We start from the raw sequence: 18,768 nt of genomic DNA on the forward strand, positions 1-18,768 counted from the left end.
ATTTTCTTTCATCAGTCTCCATCACCTCTTGGAAGTAGGAAAGTTTGAGCAAGGGCGTGTGGTTTTTTCTTAGACTCGCCATACTGACTTCTAAGGGCGAGTTTGTCGAAATACCTCAAAGTCCCATGTACCTTCATGTTCCTCTAGGACCTGTCGTTCATTTCCTAGATTGGCATCTGGCCTGGGTCGTAGGAGGGGACTGAGTCTTTCATAAACCCTTGGGTCATTGATCTTCGAGCATATGTGGAGGGGATTCTCTAGACGTTAATTTAGGAAGTCTCGGCAATCACGATAAACGACTTTCGATCTTTCCAACCCTTCTGCAAGGAGGTGTCTTCCTCCACTTCTTCTACTTGGGGTCGAAGCATCTGGGTTGAGAGAAGTTTCATGTTGATCAATGTTTTGATGATTAGCTTGCTCCTCATCAGAGATACCCATGTCGAAGGGAGGTGACCTTCCGTGTTAGGGGGCACCCATATGATGGTTAATGTCCACATGGGCAACGAGCTTGCGTGTTTGAGTACACCTAGTTTCATGAAGCGTCTCAAAGAGCTTTTCATACTGCTCTTGGAGGACCTCATTCTTCATTGCTATCTTGTTGTTCTGAGCTTCTAACTCATCGACTTTAGCTTGAAGAGCAACCCTCTTTCCTTCCTTCTTTCGTTACTTCGCACTAGGTGCAAGAGGGGTGTCATTATGTGTGTTGTGGCTTCCTTGGCTCCCCATGTTGGAAAGGGATGCCTGGTCAAAAGAGAGTGTATAAATGGTGGAAACCAGCTTGGCAAAGCTAAAGAGAGTGGGAATAAGTGTCGTTCCCACAGACGGCGCCAAATGTTGATGCACAAAATCAGTAAGGACTTTGGTACAACAAAAAGTGTTAAGTTTATGACATTCGCTAGATTGCTCCGATCACTAGTGTGGATAAGTATGTAAATGGATAGAGATAAGGAAGCAAACACAAGATGTAAGTGGTTCACCCAGATTGGCTACGTCCACGGAGTAGATGAGTTCTTATTAATTGTGAAGGGTTTACACAAGTACATAGGTTTAAGCTCTCATTTTGTGAGTGCTAGTGAATGATTTAGTACAAATAACATTTGGAAATATTGTGAGAGAATGGTCTCTATTTATAGAAGAGAGTTTCTAGTTTCATTCTGACATTGACACGTGTCGTGTTGTGATTGGCTACTGATATTGACACGTGTCACGCTATGATTGGCTTCTGATGTCGACATGTGTCGCGTTGTGATTGGCCTCCTGATTGGAGGAAAACTCTTCTAGATCATTGACGGTATAACGTTAACCGGTGCTCAGTAGTTTCGGGATTGGTCAAGTATGGTACAAACAATCTTCATTTAGAAGTGGGAGGTCTTGGATTCAAATTTCGTAGATGGCGAATTTGATACTAAATTAAGTTGCCCATTGTGTGGTTTAGTCGAACTCCCTATTTTTTTTAGTGTAATAATATCGATGTATTAAAAAAAAACAATTTTTTTTGTAGTAGGTGTTGGAACTTTGCAACGAGAATCCTCTTCGGATCCTCTTTGTGAAGATTTTGAAATCGTGTATGTTCATCGTAAATTGTGCGATCATAAATTATTCTAAATATTTTTATTTAAAATTAAACATCATCAATATAACTTATATAGATGACATTTTAAACTTATATAGAATAATAACTTATATTGAAGACAATAACTTATATTGATGATATTTTTAATGAGGCTTTCTACATTAACACTCTCTTTTCAGTGTGATCATAACTTATATTGATGACATTTTAAACTTATATAGAATAATAATACAAAAATACATATTTAATATAGAATATACCAATATATATAATATGGCTATTGTATTTTATAATAAATTTTTTAGTAATTAAACTTTAAAATTATAATTTATTTTTCTCAACGGATCGAAATGGGTTATACACGTGTATACCCTTTAAGAACCCGTTATCTGATAATGATCCGATTAATTATCGTGTTGATCCGAAATATATTATTTTCGTGTTATTTTCATACCATATCATCGTCGTGTAAGTAACTGCCAGTCTTGCTACAATGGCCTTCCCGTAGAAACAAAAACATATAAAACTCCGAGCAAGCATCTTCCCCCTCGTTCCTCTTTCTCTCCCGCTTTCAGACAAATCCCTACCTCCAGTATGGCCGGAGGTCCCCCTCCCAAGGGCCCACCACTCCACAAGCCATCTTCTTCTTCCTCCGCCTCCAGCCGCAAATCTCGCTGGGAATCCTACCCCAACGCCACCGCCACCCCCACCACCACCAACAAAAACAAAAACCAACCCGACCCCAAATCGTCCAAGACTAAACCCGGCCCATCCCCGAAACCCAGCCCCGCCCATCCCAAAAACCCGACGGGCCCCTCTCCTAGAGCTGCTCCCTTCCCCTTCTCCGACCCGGCTTCTTTCGGCCCACCACCTCCGCCGGTATACGATTTCCACATGCTCGAGCGCCGGACTTTTGTTCTTGCCGACGGTAGTGTTCGATCTTACTTCGCTCTCCCGCCAGATTATCAAGACTTCCCTCCGCCCATGAACCCGCCTGGCCGGTTCATGCCATTCGGTCCCGGTGGACCAGGTGGGCCGGATTACTGGAATTCGCTCGGGCTCGACGGGCGTGGGCCTGCAGAAGGGCCCGCTAAGAGGAAGTACGCCGAAGAAGAGGGGCACATGGATAAAGCAGAAGAATTGGCGATGCGTCGGCAGCAATTTATGCAGTATGGGAATCCAAATGGTTTTCCGGGGGGTCCCGGAGGAGGAGGTCGGGGAGAGTTTTTGCCGGGACCGAGTAGTCCGTTTCGGCGGGAAGCGGGCGGCAGTGAGGGGAGAGCTAACAAGTACATGAGGGTTGGTGGTGGTGGGGGTGGGGGTGGAGGTCATGAGAGTGTGGGGTTTAGGCAAGGCGGCGGAGGCGGAGGCGAGAATGTGGGTCTGAAGCATCTTCAAGTTGATCAAATTGCGTTGAAGAAGGCGTTTCTTAACTTTGTGAAGCTGATTCATGAGAATACGCAGCAGAGGAAGACTTACTTGGAGGATGGGAAGCATGGCCGTCTGCACTGCATTGCTTGTGCCAGGTCTTGTGCAAATTAATTGCTTTATCTATATTTCTGTCCTTCGATTATGTTCGTACTTAGTATTGGTATTGTTTCATTGATTTGGGTGTCGGTGGTTTATACTTAGGACCCCAACTATTCTAGTTTTTCAACTTTTGTCATTTACGTTCTTCCCCTTTACCATAATAAGCCATCACTATCCAACTACCAGATTTATGCGTTTATTCGTATTGAATGGGAGGAAGAAATCTTTTTGGAGCTTTAGGAATTTCTTGGTTCACAAGTTAGATCCGGTGCTTACAATGCATTCATTTTGAAGGAGTATGGTGGGAAGAAGGAGCTTTCATGTTTTAAAAGATAGGATGGCTGATAAAGTAATGGACTAATGGCATAGTTTGTAAGTATTGTGACTATTGTCTAACTCACAAGAGGTCAAATACGGTCTACTTAGGAGTGAGAATTTGTCTTAAGAGATGTAAGTTATCTACGCGTATAGAGTTAGTTCTCAAATGCAAGTAGGGTTTGCTGATTATGTTGTCTTTGTTGTTGTTGTTGGCACTATGTTTTTGGTATTAGCGCCAATCTGGTGGTATTCCTTTTCACTCGGAAGTGAGAGGTCTTAGGTTCAAATCTCATGGATGACGAATTCGATACCAAATTAGGTTGCCCATTCTGTGGCTTAGTCGAACTCCCCCTCCCCTTAGTGTAAAAAAATCGATGTACTAAAAATTAATATATATTTGGTATTAGCTATTTGGTGAACTTGAAGGATAGCCATGTTGGTCCTCATAAATGTTTTACTCTTCTTTTGCGTGTGTTTTATCTTCCTCTAGGATATAGTACCTCCCACCTAATATTTAAGACATGCTTGCACGAGGATCTGTGCTTTATGGTATGTGCTGCATTAGGCTTCAAGGAAAAGTCATTTCACATTTGGTGGATAATGAAGACTGGTTATGGATAATGAAGACTGGTTATCTCCTTGGAAGAGAGAATCGTTTTCCCTTTCTCTAATTACAAGGGTTGCACTTGTTTTGTACGAGAGTTCATTTTAGGTTTCTGAAAGCTTGCGTTTTACTCGCTAAGTAACAGCTTGTTGCATGGTAGCTTCTGTTTATAGTATATCTCCAAGGAGGTTCTTTCATTTGTCTTTGTTTTTTGCCCCTGCATGGAACTGAAAGTTAATTGTAGAATCTAATCTTTGAGGGCTGCAATTCTATGTATCAACTATCAAGTGAACATTATAGCAAAGTGTGCTTAGTTGACTTTGAAGGCTGCAAGGCTATGTCAAAGAACTCAATGGATGTAATGTCGACTAGTTAGAAGCTTTAATGGGTTTCTGTTTTTAATTTTTAGTTCATCAGTTATCTTTATTGATAATTATTAGTTAAGATTTGTGCACATACACATATGATGCTTCTTTTCTATGTAAATTCATATAGAGTTGGTAAGTATATTGTTGTGGTGGCATTTGATGGTGACCTGATGCTAGCCATTCAACGCAAAGTAAAAAATTTTGTTCGATATCCTTTAAAATGATAAGTAGGTTTGTGAGAATACCAAGAAGTTGCTTGCATATGTGAAAGAATCACGAATGATTCGTAGGAACATTATACATATATCATTACTGTGCTGTGGGAATTCTAAATGTGTGTTTAGGATAAGGAAGAGTCTCATTGCTTTAGGCTTTTCCCAGATTTCTTTAGGGATCTATGCTCCAACGAAGTTTGGAGTATCAGTGGGTCCTTTTATTGATGTGTAAGAGGTGCTGTATATTTTCTGTTACAGATTAAATAGTTTATTACCTCCTGGAAAGTGCCAAGCGAGAGGGGAGAATGAGTGGCTCCTAAAGTTCGTTTTCTTTTCATGTTTTGCTTTTTTATTTTTTTTATTTTATTTATTTTATTTTTTTTAGATTTCCTTTAGAAATCTACCCAGACAGCGTTTGGAGAATCATTGATCCTTTACTTATTGTGTATGAAAGAGTTGTTATTTATGTACGACCTTACTATCACTATATGTATATGCCCATATTATCTGATATTCGATTATACTTTATAGTGAAGGTGGTTGCTCATTATTCCTAAAGGTTTGGACATATATGGCTGTGATGATTTGTAGGTTTTAAGACTACTAGTTGGATGGTAGCTCAAACGACCTGGTTGGTTTAGCGTAAAGCTGATTGAGATGAGGTTTTCTTTTGATGTTACTGACTGTTGTCAGGTCAGGCTAAGACTCAGATGGGCTGAGCTGGCCCTTAAGAAATATATTTGACTTGGGCAAGTCTCAGTCCATCCCAGCGTAGATCCAGGATTATTCAGTGCAATTGATAGGGTGTGGGCATTCGATTTGATTCATGCTCTGTTCTCATAAGAGAGTGGGTTGTGTCTGTACAGTTCTTTTAGATTGTTACCAGTGCTGTCTAACTTGTGGCAAAATGGGCACTAGCTCTTTCTTTATGAGCTGTTCAAGTCTAGAGGCTGAATTTGTTCGATTGAATCTTTATTTTGGTATTTTGGAATTGTTGGAACCCATTTTGTTCGTTGTGAGAATATTTATACAAGGAAGCTCATGCACATGTGGTTGTTGTTTAGTAGGATTTCGATAGTTTATAATAGCTTATATTTTGAACTGTATTCACACAACATTGGTGTAAAATTGGTATGCTTGCCATACCAGGATGAATCCATATGTAAATATCCAATACTATCTTTTTTTCTCTGGTCTCAGATGATGCACAATAGTATCTACGATATTAGCATTTACTTTCCTGTTTGTTATGGAATTAAGAATATTCTGCAATGAGTTACATTGTTTATTATTTAGTTTCCTACATCATCAGGCTTCTAAGTACCCGGTAGATTTTTTGTCCCCAAGTGTCTATCTTTGCTTTCTCTTTTTGAGAAGAACTTGTTGCTTTTCAATGATCTGGTATTGTGATTGATGGGAGCAAAGCAAATGTGAGGATGAATTATAATTGCTATTTAATACTTGTTTGTGACATTTGGTTTACTAGATATCACTTGGTTCCATTTCCTATTCTGGTTTGCTCTGCTTCTGTTTTTTTGTTGGTTAGTGGATATAGTGGACTGGGATTGGTTACACAGTGCACACCATAACTTCCCTTATGCGTTTTGAGCTAATTTATTGATAAGGATTCCCTATGCATACATCTCCTTTCTGTTTCCCCACTCTAAAGAATCAGATACCGCTCTACATTTTGCTACTGACTGGTTCAGACTGGTTGATGCCCTTATTGACATCCAAGTTCTGTCTTGTATGTGAGTCGAAAAGGATTTTGTTGGGTGGCATCTTTTTTACTATTTTCTTCTTTCCACATATTTTTGTTCCCTTGTGTCAGGGTCTTTCATTAAATGAAAATATTTACCTTGTTTCAAGGTCTTTCATTAAATGAAAATATCTAAGTAATATCATTTTATGAAACTAAGAAAATGCATCTTTAGATTCTTTACACATGATGATATAATGATATCAGCTCACATGAATTGCCTTGGTAAATGCATCTTCTTCATTGCCCTTTTGAGTTCGAAGCTGTAGGGCATTAATGCTATCTAAGAGGTAAACCTGAAATACATTGTTCAATTCCCTTGATATGCATTATTTCAGGTCCTCTAAAGATTTTCCAGATATGCATAGTCTCATCATGCACAGTTACAACTATGATAGTGCTGACTTGCGCGTGGATCACCTGGGGTTCCACAAGGCTTTGTGTGTTCTAATGGGTTGGGACTACTTGAAGCCTCCCGAGAACTCAAGGGCGTATCAGTTTCTTTCTGCTGAAGCAGCAGCAGCAAATGTGGATGATCTGATTATGTGGCCACCTGTGGTGATAATTCATAATACTGTTACGGGAAAGAGTAAAGATGGCCGCATGGAGGGTTTGGGCAATAAAGCAATGGATAGTAATATTAGAGGTATACTCCTTCATAGTTCATATGTGTCATTCTTTATGCTTTTTTCTATCAGAATGTTCTTTGGAGAGGTTGGTCCCAGGTCAAATGCTCTGTACGCGTCCTATTTTAGCTGTGAGCCCTTCCTTTGAATCTTTAAATGCATATAGTATATTCAGAGACCATTTTAATAGATTGACATCTATATTGGATGGAGTCAACCTTTCTTAGATACAGCATGAAGCATGCCTATTCCATAGAATATTACTCCTAGGTTATCCACCCCCTGGGGACTTAAGGTTAAAAAATGTGGCATAGAATAAGCCATAGTATCTCGCAAGGATATTCATAGGGCTTACTGGGAGGTGAGGTGAAAAGAAAAGCCATGCGTGCTAGTACCTTTAGTTTCCTGTCACCCTTTACAGTTTATTTGATTGAGTATGGAAAGGGAAGGTCTAGTTGGTCCATGTGAGGTATTAGTGCCTCCCTTCATAATAGATATTTTTTGTTTTATATATTTTATCGGGACTTCTTGATCTTACTGGAATGGCCTTAGGTCGAGCTTAATGGAAAATACAGAATGCATTTGCAACTGTAGTTTGCAGGGATTATATGACGTGTGGAGATTAGTTGTTCCATATAATCTTCTTTTATGTGCGATACTTGTGTTCTCTATGTGGCAATTAAAGTATGCTTGAGATGAGCATGCGACAAACTGAGCGTAATGTAGGGTTCCTAATTCATGCACTTTGTTATTATTGCATTGCCCTCTAATCACCAGGGAGGAATTTTGATTAGTTGAACCTCATTCTTCACTTTTAATGGTTCCGCCTATGGTTTGTACTCGTAGTAGTCATCGTGTATTTTTTATTGTTGAGGTCTAAGTTTTAAGTCCTATATCACCCTTTTTCAGTCTGCCACCACCCCCTGCCTTTTTCTTGGACCAGTTTGACATTGTTAACCATTTTCTTGCTTTTACTTTTAGACAGATTAGTTCCTAATTCTGTGATCTAGTGACTTGGGACCAATGTATTAAAAGCATGAGGCATGGGCAAGGCGTCCGAGGGTAAGCCTGGCCTAGGCCTCAAAGCCTCACGGGATTAATTTTTTGTTATATATTATACATATAATTGTATAAAAATAATACTTTGTAAAATAAACATCCATTCTCAATTTATCATTCAAATCTATAGTCATTCAAAAGATAATATCATCTAAATTTATTATTCGAAGGTAATATCATCCAACTTCATCATTCAAAAGGTAATACAAACAAAGAAAACAATCATTCATCCAAATCCTCTTCATCTAAATCAAAATACAAACAAAGAAATCAATCATTCATCCAAATCCTCTTCATCTAAATCAAAGGCAACATCATCCTCTTCATTGCCAAATCTAGATGAACTTGTACGGTATGTCATCAATTTCCTTGTACTGTGTCATCATATACTTTTAAGTCATTAGTGGCGTCAGAAAAGCTTCCCCAGTACAGATGGTGAAAGCAGGTTTAAAAAGAAATAAAAGACCTGCTCCAGATTTATTTCCTACCCCAGAATTATGAATACACATTGCTCCTCAGAATTATGTCCACTGCTCCAGATTTATGTCGCACCCAGCCCTATCCCAGAAAGCTCCCTCTTTCCTACCCCTATCCCAAATTGCTCCCATATCAAGCCAAAAGTATTACATCACAGACTCACAATTCACACCAGTTATAAAAAATAAAAAAATAAAAATAAAAAAATAAAAAAAAAACCCTAACCTTTAAAATTGGGGAATTGTGGGCTTGTTGACGGCGCTGGGGTGACGGCGGCATGGCGACCGGTGCTGCTCCAAGTGGGCGGCGGCTGCTGTGTTCTGGCGCGCGGGAGTCTGGAGAAGAGGGTGAAGAAGGGAGAGGACGATCAAAGGTATGGTCCCCGTATGGACGGATTTCTGGATTAAAACTAAAAACCCTTACCCAAACGGTGTCATTTTGGGTTTGGGTGGTTTTTTTTTTTTTTTTTTTTTAAAAAAAAAAAGAAAAGAAAAAAGGGCAGACAAGGCGTTTGGACGCCTTGAGGCACGCCTCCACCGCCTCGGCGTCTCTGGCGGAGCCTTTCGCCTACTCCATCAAAACAGAGGCGTCAGCCCTTGTGCCCAACCTTAGAGGACGCCAAGGCGCGCCCTAAGGCGAGCCTTTTAAAACATTGCTTGGGACATGCAATAACTACCTCTGTGATCCAGTTCAGACCAAATTTTTTAATTTATCTCAGTCGAGCTAGAATGTTGTACTTACTTTTTATAGCTGCATTTTCTTTACAACCCTTCTTATTTGATTTGATTTCTTCATTTTAAATTGTGTGGTGAATGAAATAATCCCGACACATAGGCATGGCTTTTCTTCATACCTGTACAACCGCTCTTAGTGCTGGTTAACAATGAGGGAATCAGGGTTAGGATTACCAGGATCTTGGGCTTCATTATCAAAGATCATCAAGAACAAAGATTTTTTTGTGAGGATTACCGGGATCTTGGGCTTCAATATCAAAGATCATCAAGAACCAAGAATTCTAAAGGCTACGGTAGCTAGTTGTAGCTTGCTAAATGTCTTGGTTGCATCTGAATTCCAATCTCTGTCAATTTGTCTTAAATTTTCCGTTGAAACTTTTTTTTTTTGTTTTGTCATGAAATGAAAGGATGTGTTAGTTTCCTATTTGATGGTTTGGGTGTTGTCTCATGCTGGGTGATCTTGAGGGGGAAGAATGCTTGTGTCTATTGTCAGAACTTTTCGTCCCTCACCTACACCTGCAACCGAATTGAAAACCAGTGGTTTTAAGTGGGTTTGGACCTCTTATCACATCCTTTCCCCCATCTTTTTGCCAAATTTTTTATCCTACATAATAAACTTCGGATCCTCCAAGTCCATGGACTTGAACTTCAACCCAGTTCAGCCAAAAGTGGCATAGTGGATAGATCTCTTACTGAACTGAGACAACCAACAAGGGGCACTGTCTGGCAGAACGAGCAATGTTCTTGCAGATCCTTCATAGATAGAACCTAGATAAACTCGAGAGGATAACTCTAACGTTAGATTTTAACCTTTTGGTAAATGGCTTTTGCTTGTTTAATAGGCTTGGTTGCTAGTTAGGCAGTTCCTTACCAACTCTCTAACTTCTGCAGCATAACATAAGATTTCAGTTTGTCCTAGCCTTTTCAGTCAAATGCAACATGATGCCAGTTGAATAGGATTACGATGGTGACCTTAGCCTGGGCGGAGAGTTGGTCCCTTGTGATACATGCACACAAGTTTGTATTTATAGTTTACTTTTCAGTGGATATGAAGAAGTTACGTTGTTGCATACTACATTATATTAGGAGAATTTGAGGTGATACATCTGGGTTTGGAACCAAGTCGAGGAAAGGCTGGGTGAAAAGGTGGTGTTGCCGTTAACATATAATACTTTCTATTTTGTTGGGTTTTTGATAGTTTATCATTCTTTGACTGGATCTTTTATGCTTATGTATGTTACAATCGATATTTGCAGTCTGTCATTGTTGTTAGTCTGATATATTAGCGTTTGAGGCTCTACGCTGTTTTTTCTATATGTTTGGCAACTCGGGTTAATCGAGTCACAAGTATATATGGTATGTTAACATTGTACCATGTTGGAACATTTTGACATTGGTCTGGTGGTCATCAACAAAGCCGTTTTCTTAATGGTTCTTAACGATAGGGACATGGGGGCTACTTTAAGCACTTTTATGGCTGTAGGCAGCCATTATCATGACATTTCATGTGGATTGATTAGGTCCTTTTGACAAGTTGCATGTTTTCTCATGGAATTTCTGGTAAACAGATCTTGGATTTGGAAGTGGGAAGTCGAAATCCTTATATGGTAGAGATGGTCATTTGGGTATGACTCTGGTTAAGTTTTCCGGTGACGAAGCAGGCCTAAAGGATGCCATTCGAATGGCAGAGTTCTTTGAGAAGGAAAATCATGGGCGCAGGGGCTGGGCTCGTGTACAGCCGCCAACGCTGGGCAGTAGGGATGATGATAACAATCCAAACCTTGTCAAGTTTGATGAAAAGACGCGGGAGAAGAAGAGGATCCTATATGGCTATCTCGGAACAGCTTATGATCTTGACAAAGTTGATTTCGACACAAGAAAGAAGGCCGTGATCGAAAGCCTTAGGGAGTACAAGTCATCCAAGTAGATTCGTGGTAACATTCAAGGTATCGATGTACGTTTTAATATATGCCATTTATTACTTTTAACACCATATGGTCATCAACCTCAAGGCCTTTTCGTTTCCTTGTTTGGGTTCAGCCATCCCGTCTCATGGCATCGTAGGTGATGGAAGCTCTACGTAATATACGAGCAGCATTCTCTAATGTCGCAAGGCCGAGGCGTGAAGCCCGTTCGGATGCCTGCCGATCATTCTTGGACGGAGTTTTTTCGTGCTACAGCTCTTGGTGTGTTGGGATATAAAGCAAGAGAATTCAGTGTAGCAAAAGGATTTATTACGAGCGCTTGTATTTGTATGGTTTCTGAGATGAACAACTTGTATGGCAGCCAATAATTGCTTAGTAACTTTTATTTGGTGAATAGTAAGCGTTTAATGGCTACATGTTGGTTGTATAATTGCTCAACATTTGCCATGGGCTTCAGTGTCACGTGCTCAATGCTCCTAATAATCGGTTAATCACGTGACACAAAGAGGGTTGAAGTTCCTCTGCCCCACCCACTCGCAAAAGCCCGATTCATTGAAGCCTTTGTCTGTGTGTTAGTTATACAGCTAATTTACACCCACTCTATTTATAATTTGGAAATCCCACAACGTAGCAGTTGATGGTTGAATTTTTTTTTTTTTAACGATTTAGTTATTAAAATCATTACAAACTAGATTCAAAATGATTACATAAAAAAAAAAAAATTTAAAAGCCGTATTTACTTTCACGATGTGGAAGACTCAAATTGGTACCAAGGAGAGAGAGCCGAGGCAAAGGAAGATCATCGTCCACCAAAGACCATTGCTGCAATGATCGAGCCGAAGACGTCATCCAAGCTTGTCTCAAAACTTTTTCGTTCATAGATTGGCTCGCTGTCTCAAAGTTGGGATCAGGGGTTGCGATGGGGGACTGGCGGTTGTAGCTGGCTTGGTGTCACTGTCAACCGAAGATTGGGATGAGTTGGCTGTTGGGTTGAAGGGAAGCGAGTTGGGGTTGGTTGGTGCGGTCATGGTGAGGAGGTGAGGGGGAAGGTTGACAACAACGATGGTATGATGGTTCTGCAGTCGAATCAATGATGGTCTTTTTTCTTTTTTTATTTTATACTTCTTTTTTGTTATTATTTTCATATTAATTCTTTTATTTTTCACTATGTTACACTGCTTAATGAGAATGTGTGGCACATTAACATACAAACAAAATTTTGGCGGAATTTTAACAAACGCATCATATTAATTTGAGGCATTCATATCCAAGTATTATATGAAATAATTTCATTTTCCGAGACTATCTTGATACTATTAGTTAATTTTAAAGACTATCTTGATATTGTAGGAATTTTTCAAGGACTACTTATAAAAGACCCTTCTAAAATATGAACTCGTAAAGTAGTTACATTATGTAATGATATTAGGCAAATCAACTTAAATAACACGAGCATACGCTATTGTAATGTTTGATGCAACGTCAGTAATACAAGACGTCACAAGACTACATGTGCTCAATTTAATGATCCCATAACAACGCTGTCAACAACAATAATTTGACGTCATAACAATAACTATTTGAACCCATAATATCACTATAACAACAACAATAAAATCAAGTCATGCACAATCCATGTCAGTGTCGTCAGTCGTTGAATTATTGAAATATCGTTATAATGTTATTAGATTGCACCGAGTTATGTGTAACCCATGCACACGACCCGGTGCGCAGGATAAAACATTAGGAAAACTAATGAAAATGGCTTGAAAACTTTGAGTTTTAATGATAAGAACAAAATAAATGATAAAGTAAATAGTACTAGGATTGACTTTTTAGTGTAAAAATGTGGTTTTTCGTTAAAATGAACAGTACCAGGAATATTTCGTTAAAGTTCCCTGAAACAATTGTAACTTTGTGTAGTTGCCCACCATCGCCTGCTATGGCAAGCTTTCTAAGGTTCATATGTCAATCTTCATAGCTATGAACCATATCTGTGCTGACTGCTGAGCATGAAGACGAATTTGGAAAAGATAAAAATTGCATTACAAGGACGAAAATGAAATGCCCGACACACTAAGGGACGAATAATGTAAAATTGCCTATTTTCTATTTTGTATGTATGCGTATGACCAGTATGGATGGTATGTATTGCGTTTGAAGTGACTTTGAGTGAGTGTTTTATTTTATTTTTTTAATCCTTCATCGCGCATTTATTTGTTGAAGTTAATAATTTTTATTGTTCAACTTAATATTTAAGTATACTTAATATCTAAGAATTTTCATCGCGCATGTATTGTGTTTGAATATACTTAACATATAAGTATGTACTTTTGAAATGTAATTATTCAATAAAAAAACTATTATCATATATGATCATGGAATAATGACTATATCACGTGAATAACGTAACCTAACAAACTTCCTTTTGCTTACACACGAAGATGGAAGTATGGAAGACTCTAAATACGTTTTAAGCATTGGATTTTTGTTTAAATGCAAAGAACCGAATACTCGAAGCACACAAAAAACATTTGAAGCGTAGATAATGAATGTGTGACAGACGGCTGACTCATCATGACGCGCATGCGGTCATTGTTTGTTCACATACATGCACGACTACATAATCCGGCACTTTATCTCACAATCCAATCCCATTCCTATTTCTATTCCTATTCCCATGTGGTGCTCTCAGTGGGCCTGCCCCACCCCCACACCCGCCTCTTCCAGCTTTTTCTCCCTCGATCCAGCTTCGATTTCCGGGAAAGCACAATACCCTTATCCAAACACCCCCTTATCCTACGTCATCCTCCCCTCTTACTCCCACTTTACCGTTTCCCTTATCCTGCGCACCCTCCCCTCCCGCCACCAGCGCACTCTAGTCACCTTTTCGAGACGCCTCCGCACGTGTCAACCCTTCCTTCACCCACGTCAGCGCAATGTCTTCTTCTTTCTCCTGTCCACCGGCTGTCTTAGCTTTAGCTTAAGCTCACTGCTTAAGGTTTTGCTTTCTCTCTCTCTCTCTCTCTCTACCTCCGAATTCTAGGGTTTCTCCTTTCTCTCACTACCATATCTTGTTCCCCTTTGGCCGCTGACTGCACCGTACGACGATCATGGGGTCGATCCCCGATCCCGGCGAGTTGACCGAGTCGACTCCGCCGAGCTTCGACGAGTTCCAGCGGCAGACCTCTCTCATGACCAGCTGCACTCTCCTCTGGAAGGAGCTCTCCGACCACTTCTCGTCCCTCGAGCAGAACCTCCTGAAGAAATCCGAGGCCATCAAGCTCAAAATCCAGACCCTGGAGCACGAGACCAAGGCCTCGCTCGACGAGCTCGAGCAGCGCGAGGTCTCGATCAGGGACATCTTCGAAGTCGCGCTTGGCAAGGTTGAGAAGAGCAAGGAGGCGGCGCTCAAGGTGTTGAAGAGAGCCCGCAGCGACGACGAGTACGGGGAGGTGGACGACGGCGAGGGGTTGCTGATGAATCTCAAGTCGTTGTGCTTGAAGATGGATTCTGGAGGGTTTTGGAGGTTCGTGACGGCGAGGAAGAAGGAATTGGAGGCTCTGAGGTCGCAGATGCCTCTGGCTTTGGGCGATTGTGTCGATCCGGCGAAGTTCGTGCTAGAGGCGATATCGGAGGTGTTCCCGGTGGACAAGAGAGTGGAGAGGAGCGATAGGGGAAACGATTTGGGCTGGGCCTGCGTTCTGTTGCTCGAGTCACTGATTCCGGTGATGATGGACCCGAAGATCGGGAGAAAGAGGCTTCTGGTGACGCGGAGCGTGAAGCAACGCGCCATCGAGATATCCGAGACCTGGAAGGCCAGCTTGGAGGAGAGAGGCGGCATAGAGAACGTGAAGACTCCTGATGTGCACACGTTCCTGCAGCATTTGGTGACTTTCGGGATTGTGAAGGAGGAGGATGTTGAGTTGTACAGGAAGCTTGTGGTTAGCTCAGCCTGGCGCAAGCAGATGCCGAAGCTCGCTGTTTCGCTTGGCCTCGCCAAGCAAATGCCGGGTGTGTTCCCTAATGCTAACTTGTGCCTTTCTTTTATTGTTGTTATTTGTAATTGTAACATTTTCGATGCAGTTCTTTTGCCATTGCTTGGTGTTGCTTATAGTTCATGGAAAATGTGTTACTTTATAAGCTCTATATATGTAGGATGATGAAGTGGTGGTTTTTATATGTGGTTAGTAAATTTTGAGTGAAGAGGTCGCACTTGGTGCGATGGCAAGTGCCTTCGCCCATGAGCGGTAGGTCTCGGGTTCGAGACTTGGGAGCAGCCTCTCCATAAATGGGGGTAAGGCTAGCCGACATTCACCTCTCCCAGACCCTGCGTAAAGCGGGAGCCTTGTGCACTGGGTACGACCTTTAGTAAATTTTGAGTGAGACATGTGTAATTTTTAGGTCATGTTATTTCCCCGACAGTGGCTTCTATGTCGAAATGTCTACTCTTTCCAATGATAAATTGTAGAATTGTTTAATAGTAATTCATATGATCGGCATTACTCTTCAGCTGTTCCCAATGTACTGTTTACCTTATAAATCGGATATTACTGTGGTATGTGTTTCTTTTATATATCACATTTTTCTGTAAGAAACAAAACTCATACATGACTGTATGTTGGACTGCCTATATCCCAAACATTTTTTAATTCGAACCTCTGACCTTCCATTGAAATCAGAAATTGTGGATGGTAGAACTTCAATGTTTTAACATTACGGTGGTAACTCATGGACCTTGTGGTAGTTTCGTAAAGATTTGCTTTTTCCTTCCGTCTTGTCATCTGTGTTAGTTGGGAATGTTTTGATATGGTTCTTTATACATACAATAAAGAGGGCACCATTCTCCAATTTTTAATGTTTGGAGGTTGTTACTATGTGTGCAGATATGATTGAAGAATTGATCAGCAGGGGACAGCAGCTTGATGCGGTGCATTTCACCTATGGGGTTGGACTTGTGCACAAGTTTCCTCCTGTTCCTCTACTGAAAGCTTTTCTGAAGGATGCTAAGAAAGCTGCGGCTTCTATTTTGGAAGATCCCAATAACGCTGGGCGAGCTGCGGTATTATTTTAATCATTGCATCTGTTCTTGTTCTTGATCTCGTATGTCATGACTTTCAGTCCTGAATGTGCATCTCAAAGTGTGTGTGTGTGTGTCACCTTCTGGTTCCCATAACTCCCCGTCATTTCCTTAAAATTTCCTTTTTCCCACTCCCCCTTTCTCAAATGATTGGGAGGAGAGAGAGAGAGAAGAAAGAAAAGGGAAGGGATCTTATGCCTTTTTGTTTGTGCATAAAGTAGAAGAGGGAACTCCCCTGCCCTTGCAAAAAACTCTCTCCTTTAATGGAGTGAATGACAGCCATCTACAAGATATGCATGATATTAACATCTTACCCTTTACTAATTATTACATGTGAACATGATCATATTTCTTTCCCACAGTTCTTACTATTTTATTTCATCAGTTTTGCTCTCATAGTGTTTATCCATGTCGGTTTCATCTTATTGTTGGAACATGTATGTAGTTTGACAAGTTTTGGGACAATAAACTCTTCTATATGGGTGGAATATGATTTCCAGTTTATGCATCAATTAAGTAGTCAAGATGCTATTAGAATTTTTGTTTTCTCAACAATAATTGCAGGCAGTTCATATAGAAATGAACGTAAGTTCGCTCGAGTATTTGGTGTGGCCTTATCTTCAAATTGTTGGTAGTTTTGCAAATGAGGCATAATGGTATTTCTGATGGATTTCTTCATGATGAGGCATTGTGCAGTCATAGACATCCTTGTTTGCGTTCTGATTTCTTCGGAAAGATGCCCCTAAAAGTGCATGAACTTAAGTTTGCTGCCCTCAGTTGTAGGAGAAACTAAACCTATAGAAAAAACTGCACTTTCTTTGATCACTTAACTCTTTGTATGCAGAACCTAGCTGGACGCAAAGAGCTGTCAGCGGTCCGGGCTGTCATCAAGTGCATTGAAGATTATAACCTTGAGGCAGAATTTCCTCCAGAAGACCTCAAGAAGCGCCTTGAACAGCTAGAGAAGGTGAAACCAGAGAAGAAAAGGCCAGTTGTAGTACCAGCCAACAAACGAGTACGAGCTAACAATGGCGGTCCCATGCCTCCGGCCAAGGCTGGCCGCTTGACGAATGCATATGTGTCTTCGTTCCCTACACCTCCTACATTTGTCAGGTCTCCTTCCCATGGCCAGTATCCTGCTGGGTTCTCACCGTACCATTCCCCACCCACCATGTATGGTAGCAGAAGCCCACCAACCCCTTATGCATACTCACCGGAAGCAGCACCCCCTCCTCCTCATGCCGGATCATACCCTGGACCTCCGATGAACTATCCTGCATATGGGGCTTATGGCAATGGTATGGTACCAGCTTATCAGCCGGCTTACTACCGATAGACATGACAAACCTCATATGAAGACGGTAAGCACTGATACGATGACCCGAGATCTCATCCGCTTTTATAATGGGCTTGTTTGTAATCACTAACCGTTTTCATGGTAGCGATGTGTGTATTAATCATGATATTTCGTCATGCTTCTTGCTTCGTCACGGTGAGAAGTTGTATTTCTAATGTTGATCAAACTGTAGTAGTAGTAGGTCATTGTGAAAATGTTGTTAGGATGACTTAAAACATCGACCCACGGCACCACCAACTCTTCTTCAGTTTAGTTGTAGAAAGACTATTTAATGCTTCTCTACGTTGTTCTCTATGGTTCTGCCTCTCCTCCCTGTCTATGGTTCTCTATGGCGGTCTCAAATCTTCATTTTTCGAGGGCCTATATCTGCTGAGACCGCACATATCAGGGGATTATATGCCAACAGGATCCTCTTCGGATTTTGTTAGTGAGGATCATGATGATTCTTAAATCGTGTTCATTCATCGTACATTGTGTGGATAGTTTTTATCAGGTATTGTTTGTGTTTAATTTTAAATAAAAATATTTAAAATGATTTTTGACCGCACGATATACAATTCACGAATCTGCGGATTCTCACAAAGAGGATCCAGCGAGGACCTGGATTAGATTATATGTTTCTCTTCTCTATGACGCTCTCTCTCTCTCTCTCTCTCTCTCTCACCCTCTGTCTATGGTTCTCTGCGGTGTAACGGATACCGTCGGGTAAGAAAGCTCCCCATGTGAGCTCCAAGCTGCTCTACCAGTATTCCTCTTCAGCGGGAACCTTCACGCCAAAACCTAATTAATTTTTCGTTTTCATTTTTTCAAGTATTTAACCAAATATATTCAGAAAATATTCATTATCTGCTGCATATTTTCATTTGTTTTGTGTAACAAAGCTTCCTAAATTGCAACATGCCATCAAAGTTATGGTAACTAATATTGTTACGACTCAATTATTTTATGTTGCATCGACTTTCAGATTTAAAGCACTTAGTTATTAGCTGATAAAAAAGATTACACGTCTAAAATAAAATCATATAAACACTAATCTATATATAAGGTGAGAAGAATAAAAAGGCAAAACATTCAAAACGCGCCTCTCCCTTTTTAAAGCTTTTGAAAAAGACAATTTAATATAATAATTCAAGACCATTTGAA

The 18,768-nt window shown here is 40.5% G+C and overlaps 2 protein-coding genes across 4 annotated transcripts in view; both read left to right on the top strand.

Moving 5' to 3' along the window:
- Positions 1–2,058: 2,058 nt before the first annotated feature.
- Positions 2,059–18,768, top strand: part of LOC103453124 (cysteine synthase-like) — a 40,492-nt gene continuing 23,782 nt past the window's right edge. The window contains exons 1-4 of one of the 3 annotated variants that reach the window (XM_070811118.1): positions 2,059–3,099; positions 6,706–7,013; positions 10,832–11,217; positions 11,304–11,618. In XM_070811118.1, coding sequence (XP_070667219.1) covers positions 2,168–3,099; positions 6,706–7,013; positions 10,832–11,190 — 1,599 coding nt within the window. In that variant the 5' untranslated portion in view covers positions 2,059–2,167 and the 3' untranslated portion in view covers positions 11,191–11,217; positions 11,304–11,618. Of the gene's footprint in view, positions 3,100–6,705; positions 7,014–10,831; positions 11,218–11,303; positions 11,619–18,768 lie in introns of those variants that run through there. The other 2 variants (XM_070811116.1, XM_070811115.1) reach the window with 2 other exon arrangements.
- Positions 13,748–17,901, top strand: LOC103453121 (FRIGIDA-like protein 4a). Its single transcript, XM_008392669.3, has 3 exons — positions 13,748–15,202; positions 16,075–16,250; positions 17,113–17,901. The coding sequence occupies exons 1-3, from the start codon at positions 14,302–14,304 to the stop codon at positions 17,602–17,604; spliced, it is 1,569 nt and encodes a 522-aa protein (XP_008390891.1). The 5' UTR covers positions 13,748–14,301; the 3' UTR covers positions 17,605–17,901.

The sequence above is a fragment of the Malus domestica genome, chromosome 13, assembly GCF_042453785.1.
Source record: "Malus domestica chromosome 13, GDT2T_hap1".
NCBI lineage: Eukaryota > Viridiplantae > Streptophyta > Magnoliopsida > Rosales > Rosaceae > Malus > Malus domestica.